General features: G+C 40.8%; 1 protein-coding gene and 1 long non-coding RNA gene across 2 annotated transcripts; one reads left to right on the forward strand and one right to left on the reverse strand.

The window, feature by feature from the left end:
• Nucleotides 1-208: 208 nt before the first annotated feature.
• Nucleotides 209-3,457, forward strand: LOC103431190 (cyclic dof factor 3-like). The gene is made up of 2 exons (XM_008369328.4): nt 209-619; nt 1,930-3,457. The coding sequence occupies exons 1-2, from the start codon at nt 458-460 to the stop codon at nt 3,166-3,168; spliced, it is 1,401 nt and encodes a 466-aa protein (XP_008367550.2). The 5' UTR covers nt 209-457; the 3' UTR covers nt 3,169-3,457.
• Nucleotides 3,458-15,511: 12,054 nt separating this feature from the next.
• On the reverse strand, nt 15,512-16,868 carry LOC139191621 (uncharacterized). Its single transcript, XR_011575728.1, has 5 exons — nt 16,635-16,868; nt 16,454-16,551; nt 16,273-16,370; nt 16,092-16,189; nt 15,512-15,916 (listed from the first exon to the last, which is right to left on the reverse strand). It is a non-coding gene; the product is annotated as an uncharacterized lncRNA (long non-coding RNA).
• Nucleotides 16,869-18,215: the final 1,347 nt, after the last annotated feature.

The raw sequence follows: 18,215 nt of genomic DNA on the forward strand, positions 1-18,215 counted from the left end.
TTAAAATCCTGATTGAATACAATTTGAATTTCAGAGATCACTTAAAATTCTAATTAAATACCCCTATATTTATAAAAGAATTAAAATCTCTCAAATACAACTAAAAATCCATCAATAAATTCAACGTTAAAAATGTGAAAAATACTGGCACATACCAAAAAAATCCAGAAAACAAGAATTAGATACATGTAGCACAGAAATTCCATGCATCAGAGAGAGTGAGAATCCAAAAGAAAATTGACAAGGAAAATCTTGAGGCCACAAGAACATGTGGCTGAGAATCAAACCACATATGCTGACGTGGCACCACTTCCAACTATTTTTAAACGGATCAAAATCGTAGACGAGGTTTTACCACGCCCAATGCCACCACCACTCTCTCCCCCAGAAGAAAAGAAAAGGAAAACACCACCTCCAACGCTCGCGCCTCTTTTTCCACTGTTTGGCTGCCGAGAAAATGCTCGAAACTAAGGACCCCGCGATCAAGCTCTTCGGGAAGAAGATTTCCCTCCCCGCCGACATCGAGGACCTGGGTTTTGCTCGCCCTGTGGAGAAAGAAGTGGAAGTAGAATTGGAAGAGGAGTGCGAAGAGGAGGAAGAAGATGCAGAGACTGAGCAGGTAACAGTTTGTAACTGAGAGAGAAAGTTCTTGTTTAAATTGTTTGTTTGGATTCGACCCTTTTGTTAAATGGCAGGGAGCTTTGATGGGTCGAGCTCCTTTTTTTTATTCGTTTTCATTTTTCTTCTTTTTTTGTTTGATTTTTTTTTAATCCTGTTTAATTAACTTTTAAAGTCTAGAAGATGAAAGAATCAGGGAAAGGAAATGGAAATTCTGATCCTTTTTTGGCCATCTGAGAATTGGAATGGAAAATTTGTTGCCTTTTGATTGTTTGATTCAATTTTGTTATGAATGAAAGATTTTCAATCAATGAATTTCGATCCAGCTTTTGGAAAAAGTATAAAATTGATTCATGTTGTTACTTCGATGTTTAATTGTTTTGGTTAGTTAAGTTCAATTTACATATGCCACTAGCTAATTAGATTTTTTTTAAAAGTGATTGCAGATTAAAAACTGTGAAACTGTTTGTGCTTCTTGATTTTTTTCCTAATTAGGCAGCCAGGTTTTCAGCTGTGAGATTTAAAATTTCTTTTATGAATAAAAACAACAAAAAAACTTTATCTCACTAAGTGAGATAGGCCCGTTGAATTCTAAACCGCGCTCGATTTTGCGCTCTAAGTACTCCATGTCTTCTTCGAGTCGCTATCCAAGTTTTCCAAAGTTTTTCTGTCTTTTTTGCCCTGAGCCTGTCTCATAATCGCATCATTTAACCAAACTTCTGTAGATCTTCGGTTCATGTGTCTAAACCATCTTAATTGATTTTTTCTTTTTTTTCTTCAATTGCAGCTGCTCTTACTTTATATCGATTATCCTCGTTCTTAGTCTTATCCTTTCTCGTGTGCCACAAATTCAACGAAGCATTTTTATCTCCGCACATTTTTTTACACGTGTTGATGCTTAACCGTCCAACCTTCTGTGTATAAAGTATTGCTGGCCTTGTTGCCTTCGTATAATTTTTTTTTATCAATATGAAAGGAATATTGGAAGGTTTGTCTATTGATTTTCTGAACTGTTGTTTTCATTAATTTTCTGGACTTCTTGGATTTATGTAACAGAGTAATTTGGATTCTCCAATTTGTAGAAGTTTCAGTAGATTTGATTGTGTGAGTGAAACTATAGTACAACCAAACTTGCAACAAAAAGGATAAAAAGGCAAAAGATGATCACTTTTCTGTTGAAAAAAGAAGAAAGCTCCTTGTAAACACATAAATTTAGAGTACTCATTTCTTGTAGGTCAAATTGATCGATTCCATTTTGTTTCAAGTTTATTTTGCGATACTTGTTCCTAAAGCGTATTTTTAAAATTTCAGGATTCGCCGTCACAAAAATCGACTGAGAGCATAGAACAAGATGATGGTTCTCAACCAAAATCTGAAGACCCTACAAATCTGGAAACATTACCAGGTTCTGATGTGAACCCGAAGACACCCTCTATAGATGAAGAAAGTGCACAAACAAAAACTGCTCAGACGGAGAAAGAACAGAGTACTGAAAACTCGGAAGAGAAAACCCTGAAGAAGCCTGACAAGATACTTCCATGCCCCCGCTGCAATAGCATGGACACTAAATTTTGTTACTACAACAATTACAACGTGAATCAACCACGCCATTTCTGTAAAGCCTGTCAAAGATACTGGACAGCAGGCGGTACCATGAGGAATGTGCCTGTGGGAGCTGGACGTCGCAAAAACAAGAACTCTGCCTCACACTATCGCCACATGACCATTAGCGAGGCTCTTGAAGCAGCTCGGATTGATGCTCCAAATGGAGTTCACCACCCTGCATTAAAAAGCAATGGTAGAGTCCTCAGCTTCGGAGTGGATGCACCTATTTGTGATTCTATGGCTTCTTCTCTAAATCCTGCAGATAAAAAGGTTCCAAATGGTACTCGAAATGGTTTACATAAAAGCGAAGAACAGGTATTTCCATCTCCTTGCAAAGCTAGGGACAATGGCGATGATAGCTCCAGTGCATCTTCTGTAAATGTTTCAAAACCACATGTGCAGAATGTCAATGGCTTCTCTTCGCAAATTCCTTGTCTTCCCGGTGTTCCCTGGCCTTATCCATGGAATGCAGCAGTTCCCCCACCGCCTTTTTGTCCTCCAGGATTTCCTCTATCATTTTGTCCTGCACCTTATTGGAACTGTGGTGTGCCCGGCACTTGGAACGTTCCTTGGTTTGGTCCACAACCCGCTTCTCCAAACCAAAAGTCTCCCCGCTCTGGTTCAAATTCTCCAACATTGGGGAAGCACTCAAGGGACGAAGACGTTCTAAAACCAGAAATTTTGGAGAAAGAAGAGCCATCAAGACAGAAAAATGGATGTGTTTTGGTTCCAAAAACATTAAGGATTGATGATCCGAGGGAAGCTGCAAAGAGTTCAATATGGGCAACGCTCGGAATCAAGAACGATTCCATCAGTGGCGGAGGGTTGTTTAAGGCTTTCCAGTCAAAGAGTGACAAAAAGAAAACCGTTTCTGAATCCTCTCCCGCTTTGCGAGCAAATCCAGCTGCGTTGTCTAGATCCCTCAACTTTCATGAGAGCTCATGAAGTAGCTAGCTAGTCAAGTAGCCACGAGTTTTGGCAGAACCCCATCCAGCTAAAGGCCATTTTAGTTGAGCCGGTCGAATCCGGGATGCGGAATCAGAGGGGCTGTCTCTACTCTCTAGGGTTCCTCAGTATGATAGGGGAACTAATGTAGGATAAAGCTCTAGTGGCAACTATTTTTGCCTCCTTGTAATGCACAGGATAAAGCTCTGATGTACTTAGTTTTCCTGAGTTCGTGTTCATGTACATGTCTATATCTCTATATATGTGAAATTCAAAGATCTTTTTGTTCTCTTTTTTCTATCATTCTCCTTCATCTAAAGTTCTAAACTGCATAAACAAGTATCTTCTCTATAAAACCAAGAAAAAACATTCATGAGATCCAATCCGAGTATCTTTTCTTGTGGGCCAAGGACCTGCAATTGGGACGCTATTGTAGCAATAATTCAACTGATCAAGTAGTGTAGCGTTTAACTTTTATAGGTAATACTGGTTAATTAGTTCGAGATACCGTCACAATGACGTTTTCGTTAACAGTTAAGTTGTTTGCAACATTCATATCTTACCAGCCACTCTTGTGGGGCTAAAATGGAGATGGCGACTGTAAAGGTCGTACCCAGTGCACAAGGTTCCCGTTTTACGCAGGGTCTGGGAGAGGTGAATGTCGGCTAGCCTTACCCCAAAATGGAGATGGCGACAAACCAACAAAATTGTTCTTTATTCCTAACAAGGGCCAAATTGCCTTTCCCTTTCACCACCAAAGGATATGAACAACTTGCACAAAAGTTTGGTTGCAGACTATCCGATATTATCCTACTCTCCTTTTTCTCATTGTTTTCTTCTCATTTTTAGTAATTACGCTTACAAAACAAGTAAGTTCAAGCCTAAGAAAGAATAAACCAACACAACTGGTGTTTTTTTTCTTTTGGGTTCAACCAATTTTAGTAAAAATGTTTTTGGTACCAATCTTTAACACAAATGAAAATGAATCTTGGAAAAATACTTCAAAACCAGCCCACAATTGTTGAAGCCATAAATTGCCAACCTACATGAGAAGAAAATTTTGAAACTATGGTACGCTATGGTATTGTATCAAAGAAACTATGGATGCCCTATTAACGACTACTCGTTAAAACGAATCATTTCAGACAGATGCCCTATTAATTTGAGCCATAAAAAGTGCACTAATTAAAACCAAACTTATCCCCCTCTAACTAGCCCGTGACAGAAACTTGGAATGTTTCTCCTTTGATAAGAAACTATGGATATTAGGATTACTTGGTGAAATACATCTTTACCTAATTTTCTTTGCAAAGCACATGGTTTGACGCATCAACATCAGTGATGTATGTGTGTCTCAAATCAATCACCAATTTAAAACACAGATATTTTGGTGCAACAGGCAAATGCAGGCCACATTTTTTTGTAAATATGAGTTATTAAATGGGACCCTAATTCCACACATAATGCCATGAATCATTTGGCGCTCTCTCTCTCTCTCTCTCTCTCTCTCTCTCTCTCTCTCTCTCTCATCTGAAAATCAACTTACACAAAATAAGTTCACCGATATGCATCATCTTGATCCAATAATCTAGTAATATGCAGAGTAAAATTTAAACATAATATTGTGTTATTGAATCAAAATGTTATAACAACGATGAACTTATCCTCTCTCGCTTTCGCTTTTTCTGTTTGTTTCTTCCTTTTCTTGCTCTTTTCCTTCATCTTATACGAAAGCAATTGCCCCTCTATTCTCATCCACATACCTAATTTTAAAGCTTTGTGTGGGAGACCAAAGAAGATAAAAATGACATATTGTGCTCAAAATTCTAGTGGCAAATTTGGTGGTCTTGCTAAATGGTGTGTTTCCAATTATGAAGAATTGAGCCTTCTTTCTAGCTAACAACCCTAAAAGGTCTCTCTGTAGAGAAATGAAAAGGGAGGAGAAAGGGTTTGGTTAAGTCATGTCATGTCATTTTTCTGCTTCAACAGACTAACATGGAGCTCTCCCATTTTTCTCAAAAACCTACATTTTACAAGGGAAAGAACAAAAAGAAAGAAAAGGCAACAAAAAGGGCAAACGAACCTAAACACACCGAGCAGAAACGGAAGCATGACTGGCTGGGGCGTCCTACAACTTCCAACCCACCTAGATTCGAAAATATCTCCCCTAGTTTGAGTATTATAAAACGATTAGAAAGAGCGTTCCCTATCTTAAAGATTTATCAAATAAAGAAAAGTAAAAATAAAAGAATACAAGTGGAAGACGAAGACTAAACCTGCAAAGAGAAAAACAAAGAAACATTGATCCCCTAGTTACCAAAAACAAATAAATCTAGTCTAATCCCATCACTAATCCTCTCACCTAGAAGGTTCACACCCCTTGATTAATATAAGAACAAAGCTTGGCTACCTGAAAAAAAACAGGAGCTCCTACTCTCACTCAATAACAACTTGACAAGTGTGTGTTATTAGTTCAAGTTTTATTTTTTGCAATTTTGTAGACACTTGTTAAGTTATTATTGGATGAGAGAATGAGCTCCTACTTTTTTTTAAGGAAAATGAATTGAAAACTTTGAGTTTTAATGATAAAGAAAAAATAAATGGTAAAATGAATAGTAGTATGATTGGCTTTTTAGTGTAAAAATATGATTTTTCGTTAAAGTAAACAGTACCGGAAATTTTTCGTTAAAGTTCTATTTTTTTTAAGCAGCCAAGTTTTGTTCTTAATATAATATGAGGCTAGGTAGAGAACCACTTATTTTATTTGCTCATTATTTTTTGAACATGGTGGATCCTTAACAAACCAAACCCAATCTTCTGCATGTTTAATTATTACAGCACCAAATTATCTGTGATTTTACCATCTCCCATTTGGCTCAGTTTACATGGATTAAAAATTTGCAGTAGAAAAGAGTTTTTTTTTTTTTTTGGAAAGCTGCAGTAGAAAAGAGTTTGGTCAACAATTTTAACCTCTATATTTCCACTTTTTCCATGATAAAAATAAATGCTAATAACACTTTACACACTTAAGAATTGAGGTGATTTTTAAAATGCATTGTGAGATTTTAGTTTTCTTGCATTACTCTTTAAATTTTGAAATTGTATAAGTTAACAACTTTTAAATATTTGAACGTCTAAATATTTGTTTAATTGATGATTTTTTTGGTCAATATGGTGCAAATGTTGTTTACGACGTGTCTCGCAATTATGGGTTTTATACTCCCCATGTCATCAATTTAATGAAATATTCAAACAATTCATGAGACAAAAAGAATAAATTAATACAATTTCAAAATATTAGAGAGCAATGTGAGAAAAATAAAACAGCAATATGAGAAAATTAAAACGAATGAGGATCCGGTGTCCGTTCATCGTATATTGTGCGATCATTTTTCATCAGATACTATTTGTATTTAATTTTAAATAAAAATATTTAAAATAATTTCTGATTACATGATGTACGATAAATTAACACGATGTGAATATCTCCGACATCCTCACAAAAAGAATCCGAAAGAATCCTCATTCAATTAAAACCTCGTTGCCTATTTTAAAAACCACTCAAAATATAACAAGTGTGAAATGTATTTAGCCCTAAAACTAAAGCTGATATTGACTTAGAAAAGTAGGTTTTGGCATGTTGGGAGTAATAGTCAAAGCCCCCGCTCTCACTTATCCTCTATTTTAGTTCTCTTTTATAATACCATTCAAAGTCATCCAAGTTGTATAGAAATTGAGGGGGAAAATGTACCTATGTGTTAGGGACGGATAACTATTATTATTGAAAGAAATGTTGAATTCACTTAAATTAATTACTATTTTTTTGGTAAATAAATATATTGAAGAGAAAAAAATTAAAGAGCTGTAGCCAAAAAAAAAAAAAAAAAAAACAGAAAACAACTGTCAACAATGCTACACCAAAACAGCAACAACAAACACTAACTATTCATAAGTTAAGTTTCGGCAATCTAAGCCTAAGTTTCGGCAATCCTTCATTGCAGATGATTGCTATAGAGGTTTTGTCTTTATTAATCACTTCAAACATACAAGCTAGCCAAAATTTTAGGATAAGTTTTAGCAATCTAAGCCTAAGTTTCAGCAATGTAAGCCTAATTACTATTAAATATAGTGTGTAAACAATATTAGTTTTCGAGTTATCCACAAGTGTTGATTACATTTTTTCTATTAGTGAAATATTATATTATTTGCAAATGTAGTTCGAATTCTTAGAATATCACTGCTTAGCTTTCAATTCACATTTGATCATCAAATGAAATGTGAATGACTTATTCTCAACCAATGTATACTATGCGTCGAACTTTACTTATAGTAATTATATCTTTTACTCTTAGTTATTCATGGATGAGAATTCTCTCTGAATCTTCTTTGTGAGGATCTTCACATCCTAACTGTACATTGTAGTTCGTGCAGTCAGTTTTTGTCAGGTACTATTCGTGTTTAATTTTAAATAAAAATTTCAAAATGAATTCTAATTGCACAATGTATAATGAACAAATAAGATGTAAAAATTTCTAAAATTCCCACGATTTAAATCCGAATGAAATCCAAATTCTTTATCCGCAAGAGTTTGCATCTTCAATCTTGGAGTTGAAGCTTTTTAAGCCTAAAAAGTTAGAAAGAAGTCAAAAAGCAGAACATCAGTGTACAATGTATGCTTCAAATACACTTTATGAGATCAATTGGGAGTTAGGACACGTGTAGGGGCACTAAAGTGAAGGTCCAAATGAGAATACTAGAGAGAAGAAAAATCAAAGTGTATGCCTCCCTTTCTCCTAACTTATTCTAACATTTTAAATTTAAATGCTTAGTGCAAAAAGCATATGACATTTTACCGCATTAGCAAAATGCATTTATGTTTATACATTTAAATGCGGATTCAATTTTTATTAATTTTTCGTCCTGAACAACCAATAATTTAACTCATTAACATCATCATTTGTAAAAACAGTGTTTGTACCATACTTGACCAATCCCGAAACTACCGAGCACCGGCCAGCGCTATACTGTCAAGGACCCAGAAGAGTTCCCCTTCGACCAGGAGGCCAATCACTACTCGACACGTGTCAAGATTAGAAGCCAATCAGAGCGCAGCACGTGTCGACATCAAGAACCAATCATAACATGACACATGTCAATGTGACAAAGCTACAAGTTTTTCTATAAATAGGGGTCATTCCCCCACAATATGGCCTAATGCCATTTTGTGTTAAATCATTCACAAGAACTCACTAAATTGAGAGCTTGATCCTTTGTACTTGTGTAAGCCCTTCACTACTAATAAGAACTCCTCTACTCCGTGGACGTAGCCAATCTAGGTGAACCACGTACATCCTGTGTTTGCTTCTCTGTCTCTATTCATTTACGTACTTATCCTCACTAGTGACCGAAGCAACCAAGCGAAGGTCACAAAACCTGACACTTTCTGTTGTACCAAAGTCTTCGCTGATTTTGTGCATCAACATTTGGCGCCGTCTGTGGGAAACGACACTTATTCCTACTCTCTTCAGCTGTGTCAAGCTGGTTTCTATCATTCGTACACTTTCTTTTGATCAGGCATCCCTCTCCAACATGGGAAGCGAAGGAAGCCACAGCACACAGAATGACACCCCCCTTGCACATAGTGCGAAACAACGAAAGAAGGAAGGAAAACGAGTTCTTCTTCAAGCTAAAGTCGATGAGTTGGAAGCTCAGAACAACAAGATAGCAATGAGGAATGAGGTCCTCCAGGAGCAATATGAGAAGCTCTTCGAGACACTCCACGAAGCTAGGCAAGCTCAGACACGCGAGCTTGTTGCCCCCGTGGAAGTCAACCATCAACTGGGTGCCCTCCAACATGGAGGGTCACATGCATTCGACATAGATATCCCTGATAGGGAACAGATTACCCCTCGACTTGATAATCAACATGAGGCTTCTCTTAACCCAGTTGCTTCGACCCGAACCATGAGAAGTGGAGGGAGACACCTCTTTGCTGAAGGGGCAGAAGGATCGAAAGCCGTCTTTTGCGATTGTCGGGATTTCCTGAAGCAACGTCGAGAGAATTCCATCCATATAAGCTCAAAGATCAATGACCCAAGGATTTCTGAGAGACTCGGTCCCCTGCCACGGCCCGAGCCGGCCACCAATTTGGGGAAGGGGCAACAAGTCCTAGAGAGACATGAGGGTACAGGGGACTCAGAGGTGTTCCGACAGACATACCCTGGAAGCCAGTACAACGAGTCCAGGGAAAAATCACATGCCCTTGATCAAACCTTCCTAATTCCAAGAGGAGATGGAGATTTACGAAAGAAAGCTCCAGTGGCACATAACTCCTCTCAGGACCCCCTTGTCCTACAACTTATTGAGGAAGTAAACAAGTTGAAGGCTGAACGTCAGGCTGAAATACCTGACTGGAACCAACCCAGGCCTGGCCCTCTTACAAGGAGGATCCTCAACACCCCCCTTCAAGCAAAGACAAAGCAAAAGCTTGGCTTGCAACTTTATACTGGAAAAGAGGACCCGATTGAGCACCTTAACCTCTTTGAGTCCACCATGGCATACCGGATGCACACCGACGAAGAGCGATGTCTTCTCTTCCCCTCCACCCTCTCTGGCGGAGCTCTAAATTGGTATTGTCGTCTTACACCTGAGACGGTAGACTCATTTGAGGAATTGAGGAAACTATTTGTTTCCCAACACATTTTCCAAACCGATCGCTTGCACTCTGCAGATGACCTGTACACTATCCGCCAGAAGCCAGACGAGTCATTACGTATGTATGCTGGCCGCTTCAGCCATGAATACTCTCGGTGTGCCGAGGCAGACGACAAGACTGCCCTTAAAGCCTTCACGGCAGGCCTACGTGATTGTTTCTTTAAATACATGATCAATGCCAATACTTGGAAGACTTACTCTGAGGTGATGGCGCATGCTTATAACCATGCCTCCGCCGAGGCAAAGACATATCAGGAGAAACCCCCTACAACCATCCTTTATCAACAAGTGGGAGGTGGAAGCCAGACTCACCTAAATGAGAAGACCTCGACTTTCCAAACAGCAGTGGCACCTCCCCATGCCTTGCATAATGCTTCGCCGAATCAACAGACATATCAATTTCAAGGCAAGAGGAAGGATTTCCATCCTCACCACTCTCATTTCAGTAAAAAGAGTAAGGGACACTATCCCGATAACCAAGGGTATCGCCACAATAACGCTCGCCCCCAGGCAGTCAATGCAGTGGGTCAAACCCGCGTCAAGATACCCCCTACCCCAAGGTATGAGACATACACGCCCTTGAATGCCACATGCGCGGCCATTTACCCCAGCATAGCTCACCTGATACCAAAGCCAAAGCCGAGGCACCCAGATTACACGCCCCCGAATAACGCGGGCATGTTTTGTTGCTACCATGAGCATAACGGCCATGATAGCGAGAAATGTATCATCCTCCGTGATCGTATTGAAGCTTTGGCACGAGAAGGAAAAATTGATCAATTCCTCCTTCACCCTCAAAGGGATAACCGTAACCAACGCCAGGTGAATGTCATATATTCCATAAGCGGCGGCACACCCATATCTGAATCTTCCAATAGGGCCATGAAAAACAGTGAACGAATTCTGAGGCCTGGTCACCAAGTGTTTCACGTGGAAGACATCAGGGGAGGGAAGTATCAAAAGCCTAACTGGGATCCGATATGTTTCTACCCTGAGGAAGAAAGAGGCATCATCTACCCTCATAACGACCCATTGATCGTGGAGGCTCACATAGCCAATTTTGATGTTCGACGAATCCTCGTAGACACAGGGGCTTCGGTCAATATCATGTTTGCCGAAGCTTTCAGGGCACTCAGTGTAGCTGAACACTTGCTCGATCGCTCGATTTCTCCTCTGATAAGCTTCTCCGGTGATATCGTGCAACCCTTAGGGAGCATACATTTACCCTTTACTATTGGTACAGGCCCTTACACGGCTACCATTACCACTAACTTCCTAGTGGTTGACTGCCCAACGGCATACAATGTCATCTTTGGGCGCACAGGCATCAATGATCTCAAGGCTATGGTATCCACGCATATGCTGTTGATGAAATTTCCAACCCCCCATGGCAACGGCTACATCAGAGGAGATCAGCTTAGTGCACGATCATGTTACAACACTTCAGTTAAGCAACAACACTTGCCCGGACCCAAGGAAACCCTGTCTGTACATGACCAAGTCACAAAGACCAGCCTAGATGAAGCGAACTTGGATCTTCCTGATAGCAACAATCAACCCGATGATCCTCGAGATGACTCTTTCACCCAGCAAGCCCAACCTGCTGAAGAGTTGGAGAAGGTACCTATCTCAAGAGATTATCCAGATCGCATGGTGAAGATTGGCACCACATTGTCACCACCCCTTCGGTTAGCATTGATATCTTTTTTGAAAGAGAACACTGAAGTCTTCGCCTGGTCATACGAGGACATGCCAGGCATCTCTCCCGATGTCATCTGTCATCGTTTGAGTATTGACCCCAAGATCAAGCCGGTGAGACAGAAGCGAAGATCTTATGACGCTGAACGATACGAGGCAATGAAAGCAGAAGTTGAAAAACTCAAAGGCATAGGCTTTGTCCGCGAAGTCAATTACCCCACATGGGTAGCAAATGTGGTCCTTGTTAAGAAAAATCTGACCAAAGAAAGTCTTTTGCTTCAAAAGGTCTTGTGGAGAATGTGTGTTGACTACACCGACCTAAACAAAGGGTGTCCGAAAGATAGCTTCCCTCTTCCTCTTATTGACAGACTTATAGACTCTACTGCCGGGTGTGAACTCCTGAGCTTCATGGATGCTTACTCAGGATACAACCAAATCCTCATGAACCCTTCGGATCAAGAACACACAGCCTTCACTACCGACAGAGGACTATACTGCTACAAAGTCATGCCTTTCGGCCTAAAGAATGCAGGAGCGACTTATCAGAGACTAGTCAACTCAATGTTCGCCGAGCAGATTGGGAAGAGCATGGAAGTTTACGTTGATGATATGTTAGTCAAGAGCAAACATGCTGACCAACACATCACCAACCTATATGAAACTTTCACTATTTTGAAGAGGTATCGAATGAGGTTAAACCTCAACAAATGTGCCTTCGGCGTAGGCTCTGGCAAATTCTTAGGTTTCATGATTAGCCAACGAGGCATTGAAGCTAATCCCGAGAAGATCAAAGCAATCCTCGACATGAAGGAACCGGTAACTTCAAAGGACATCCAGAGCCTTACTGGCAAGGTGGCAGCCTTAACCAGGTTCATTTCTAAGGCCACAGACAAATGTGCTCCCTTTTTTAAAGCACTTAAGGGAAGTAGGAAGTACATTACATGGACTGATGAATGTGCCGAGGCATTCAAAAACCTCAAGGAGTACATGAGTAAAGCCCCTCTACTCTCCAAGCCCGAGGTAGGAGACATTCTCATTATCTACCTATCGGTATCAGCTTCAACCGTAAGTTCCGTTCTCATTCGAAAAGATGGGAATATTGAGCGACCTGTCTACTACGCTAGCAAAGCCTTACAAGATGCGGAGACACGGTACTCTAACATTGAGAAATTGGCTCTGGCATTGGTCATGTCTGCTCGAAAACTCCGCCCTTACTTCCAAGCGCACTCCATCATCGTGCTTACCAATTATCCTCTTCGACAGATACTCCAAAGTCCTGACACTTCAGGGCGAATGATCAAATGGGCAATAGCGTTGGGTGAGTTTGACATCTCCTACCAACCAAAGCCAGCTGAGAAGGGCCAAGCAGTAGCAGATTTCATCGCCGACTTCACATATCCTGTTGACATTGCTTCTACACCTGAAGCAGTAGCTTCATTACCATCGGAAGCTCAGAAAGTAGAATCAACGACCTCAGCATGGAGTCTGTATGTTGATGGCTCATCCAACCAACAGGGCTGTGGAGCGGGACTAGTCTTGACTACGCCCGACAAAGTAGCAATGGAGTATGCTCTTCGTTTCAAATTCAAGGCATCAAACAATGAGGCCGAGTATGAAGCCCTTCTAGCAGGATTACGTTTGGCCAAACACCTCGGGGTTAAACAAATTGATATTTTCAGTGACTCCCAATTAGTGGTCAACCAGGTTACCAACAACTTTGATGCTAAGGACAGCTCCATGGCAGCATATCTTGCGCAAACACAACTTTTGCTCAAGCACTTCCACTACCAGATCACCCAAGTTCCTCGAGCGGCAAACAGTCATGCAGACGCCCTGGCTCGCCTCGCCTCAGCTGTGGAAGACAAGATTGGAAGAAAAATTCATGTCGAACTATTGGCAACACCAAGCACCATGGCCGCAGAAGTATGCAACTTACAACAGGGGGATAGTTGGATCACCCCGATCTATAATTTCCTTGCTCATGGCACCCTCCCAAATGATAAAGTCCAGGCTAAGCAAATTCGATACAAGTCTACCCGCTACCTGATCATCAATGATCAACTCTATAAGCGAGGTTTTAGCCTGCCATACTTAAGGTGTCTTACGCCTGCCGAGGCGGAAATCGTCCTTCGGGAAATACATGAGGGAGTCTGTGGAGATCATGCTGGATTTCGGTCCCTAGCACACAAGACTTTTCGCCAAGGATATTACTGGCCAACACTCCACCAGGATGCCATCAAAGTATCCCGCTCATGTGATAAATGTCAACGATATGCGACTATTCCTCATTCCCCTCCAGAGCCTCTTACTCCTATGATCAGCCCTTGGCCCTTCGCCCAGTGGGGACTTGATTTGATCGGCCCAATGCCGGCAGGGAAGGGCAAAGTCTGTTACGCAGTCGTTGCAGTGGACTACTTCACAAAGTGGGCCGAAATAGAACCCTTGGCAACCATTACTGAGGCAAAGATAGAAGACTTCGTGTGGAAGAACATCCTTTGTAGATTCGGCATTCCCAATGCGATAGTCACTGACAATGGGCGACAGTTTGACAACAAGAAGTTCAGGTTGTTCTGCTCTAAGTTCAACATCAACTTATGCTTTGCCTCTCCAGCTCATCCCCAGTCTAATGGACAAGTTGAGGCCATCAACAAAATAATCAAGCGCACTTTGAAAACCAGCTTGGACAAAGCTAAAGGCTGTTGGCCAGAATTTGTACCCCAAGTTCTTTGGTCATATCGCACTTCATATCGGACTTCAACAGGAGAAACTCCATTCTCACTTGCCTTTGGCACAGAGGCGGTTGTCCCTGTTGAGCTCGAGCAAGCAACATTCCGAGTCCAGAACTACATTCAAAGTGAAAATGACAAACAACTCACCCTCAACTTGGATTTAGTCGAGGAACACAGAAACCAAGCTCACTTGAGGAATGTCGCCTACAAGCAGCGCATCTCCAACTATTATGACTCTAGGGTCAAGCCTCGTTCTTTCAAAATAGGAGACTGGGTCTTAAAGAAAAGATTACTCTGCGACAGAGTCCCGAGTGAAGGCACACTTAGTCCAAACTGGGATGGACCGTATGAAGTCATTGGCATCAGTCGCCCTGGCTCTTACACACTTAGAAGCTCCGATGGCAAGACCCTTGGCCATCCATGGAACGCTGATCACTTGAAGTACTACTACAAATAGACTCACGATGTACAAGTGTTGAGCTATAGCCGTTTGGCATCCTATGTAATGAAGGCCATTTGGCAATGAATTCAATAAAGAGGTAATTTAGCCAACTCAGCCCTCACTCTTTTACATTCATAGCAAGCGATGCCGGAACCCTTCTCAATCAGAAAGCAATCTGTCTTCCACAGTCACTATAAAACAAGCAAATGAAGACCGTGTCAAGCGCCAAAAAAAAAAAAAAAAAAAAAAAAAAAAAAAAACAACTTCATCCAAAAAGCTTCACCCGAAAAGCTTCACCTCCAAAGCTTCACCCACAAAGCTTCACCGAAAAAGCTTCACCCAAAAAGCTTCACCATCAAAGCTTCACCTAAAAAGCTTCACCCAAAAAGCTTCACCTAAAAAGCTTTACCCAAAAAGCTTCACCATCAAAGCTTCACCTAAAAAAGCTTCACCCAAAAAGCTTCACCCGAAAAGCTTCACCTAAGAAGCTTCACCCAAAAAGCTTCACCCGAAAAGCTTCACCTAAAAAGCTTCACCCACAAAGCTTCACCTAAAAAGCTTCACCCAACAAGCTTCACCCGAAAAGCTTCACCTCCAAAGCTTCACCCACAAAGCTTCAACACCAAAGCTTCACCTACAAAGCTTCAACACAAAACCTTGCTCCAAATAAACAAATTTTGTTCACAAAACCCAAGATGCCCTTGAACTTGTACAAAAACACTTGGGTAAACATAAACATTTTTTGTTTTACACCCACAAGGGCCCAAAATTTTCCTTCTTATTTATTCACTTATATATGTTCCCAAACATATTATAATAGATCCAACAACAAGCCAAAGTCCCAAATTTCATAATGGACAAAGGTACAAGCAATTCATCAATAATGAAGGTGCTACAAAAATTGGAATCTGCCCCAAAATAGAAATCCAACCCAAGAGACTTTTTCTCTCTCTCCCTCTTCCGCCTCCTTTCATCTATCAAATTTCTGCAACCTCTGCTCTTCTCCAATGGAGCTGAATTTTGGACACCCTATAGTTCTTGAGCATATGAACAACTTTCAAGAAGGAACCATTTCTGTTTGAGCGACGGAAATTAAAGTGTTGAAGCTCCAAACATGATAGTCGGCTTCTTGCAGATTTCGAAGCTGTTGTGATGTTTCGAAGATCTGGAAATATTTAACCGTTAGTTCATCCTGAATTTTTGATATGTTATGAAAGAGTCGATGAGGAACAACTTCAATGAAGAAAGCATACCGATCTGAACAAGAGAAAATGGAGTTTCGAAGCTCACAACAAATCTGACGGGTTGACAGACAAATAATAACCAGTCATTCATCATACCTGAATTTCTTGAGTTATACAGCTCCGAGGGATCTCAAATTTGGATATGTTGTAGTTCACAAGCTGAGGAACAACTTCAATGAAGAAAGCATACCGATCTGAACAAGAGAAAATGGAGTTTCGAAGCTCACAACAAATCTGACGGGTTGACAGAAAAATAATAACCAGTCATTCATCATACCTGAGTTGCTTGAGTTATACAGCTCCGAGGGATCTCAAATTTGGATATGTTGTAGTTCACAAGCTGAGGAACAACTTCAATGAAGAAAGCATACCGATCTGAACAAGAGAAAATGGAGTTTCGAAGCTCACAACAAATCTGACGGGTTGACAGAAAAATAATAACCAGTCATTCATCATACCTGAGTTTCTTGAGTTATACAGCTCCGAGGGATCTCAAATTTGGATATGTTGTAGTTCACAAGCTGAGGAACAACTTCAATGAAGAAAGCATGCTGATCTGAGCAAGAGAAAATAGAGTTTCAAAGCTCACAACAAATCTGACGGGTTGACAGACAAATGATAAACAGTCACTCATCATACCTGGATTTCTGGAGTTGTACTGCTCCGATGGCTCTCCAATTTGGATATGTTGTAGTTAAGGAATTAACGAACAACTTTCATGAAGACAACTTTGTGATTCGACCTACAGATGATGGTGTTATGTTGAAAAACAATTCCGGTTGTTAGGGGAAATGAAAAACAATTCCACCAAAGAAACATCATTATGATGTTTCATCATTATGGTGTTTTCATCATTATGATGCTTTCATCATTGTGATGCTTCCATCATTGTGATGCTTCCATTATGATGTTAATGCACCAACGGTTACACCTTCTGCAATTCCACTTATTCGGGCCTAGCAACCTTCATCAACAAAATCTATGAAGAAAAAGTCCGGGGCTACCACTTAGAAAACAAAAGAATGAAGTTTTGGTACTTACGGCATGGACTATTAGCAAGACACCTCATTCGTCAACTCCCTCGACTAGAGACTTGGGGGACTCCCACCATATGCTACTACGCCTTGGTACTCAAAAGTTCGTGACTACTCAGTGACTTGGATTTTTCAAGTCTCCAACCGAGAAGTTTTCCTCACTCGGGAAATTAAGGGAACACTACCTCAAACTACATGCTTCACTCACAAAGCTTCAACAATACAGGTTTCAACAAAAGCAAAAATTCAAAGAACTTTATGAAGAAGGCTTTGGTGTATTTAACACAATATGTTGAAATGAAGCAAAGCTTATTTATTAATATTTTCGATAAGCCACAAATATGTACATATACATGAGTCAAAATAAACAAACAAAAGGGAGCCTTCACAAAGGTTGCTTAGGGGAAGTCTCAGCAGTCGGTAGAGCCCCAGAAAGAGAAAGCACCGGAGGGTGGTTATCCGGAGCCTCAGTACTTGACAAAACCCCAGAAGGAGGAGGCATTGGAGGTTCATCATTTGAAGCTTCATTACCAGGTACAGCCCCAGAGGACGAAGGCAATAAATGCCTTTGGAACAAACCCACAAACCGCTGATGATCAAGTAAAACCTTACCATCAGATTCCTTCATCTGGTCAAGCTTCCTCTTCATGTTTGTAGCATAGTCATGGGCGAGCCGGTGCAACTGCTTATTCTCATGCTTGAGCCCTCTAATCTCCTGTTTGAGACTCATCACTTCAGCAGCCAATGATTCAACTTGGCGGGTTCTAGCAAATAGGCGTTGGGCCATATTAGACACAGAACCTGCACACTGAACACTAAGAGCCAGAGAGTCCTTAACAGCCAACTCATCAGACCGTTTGGAAAGTAGTCTATTATCTTTGGGAGTGAGAAGGTTCCTGGCCACCACTGCAGCGGTCATATCATTCTTCATCACAGAATCCCCAACGGTAAGAGGACCAGTAGGGGATATGAAGGATGGGCGCCATATGTTGTCTGGAGAAGGCGTGGCTGTCTCTTCTCCAAGGTTCAAGTCAAAACGACGGTCGGAGGGTCCAGACATTTTCAAATGTGTTGAAGAAGGAAGAGGTCAGACAAATCAAGATCTTAGAAGTGCAAGAAATGAGCTTCTACTGGTAGAGATTCAAGTGTGCTGTGGAACTTAATGCCAGCCTCTATAAAAATCTGC

This window comes from Malus domestica, chromosome 14 (genome assembly GCF_042453785.1).
Source record: "Malus domestica chromosome 14, GDT2T_hap1".
Classification (NCBI taxonomy): Eukaryota; Viridiplantae; Streptophyta; class Magnoliopsida; order Rosales; family Rosaceae; genus Malus; species Malus domestica.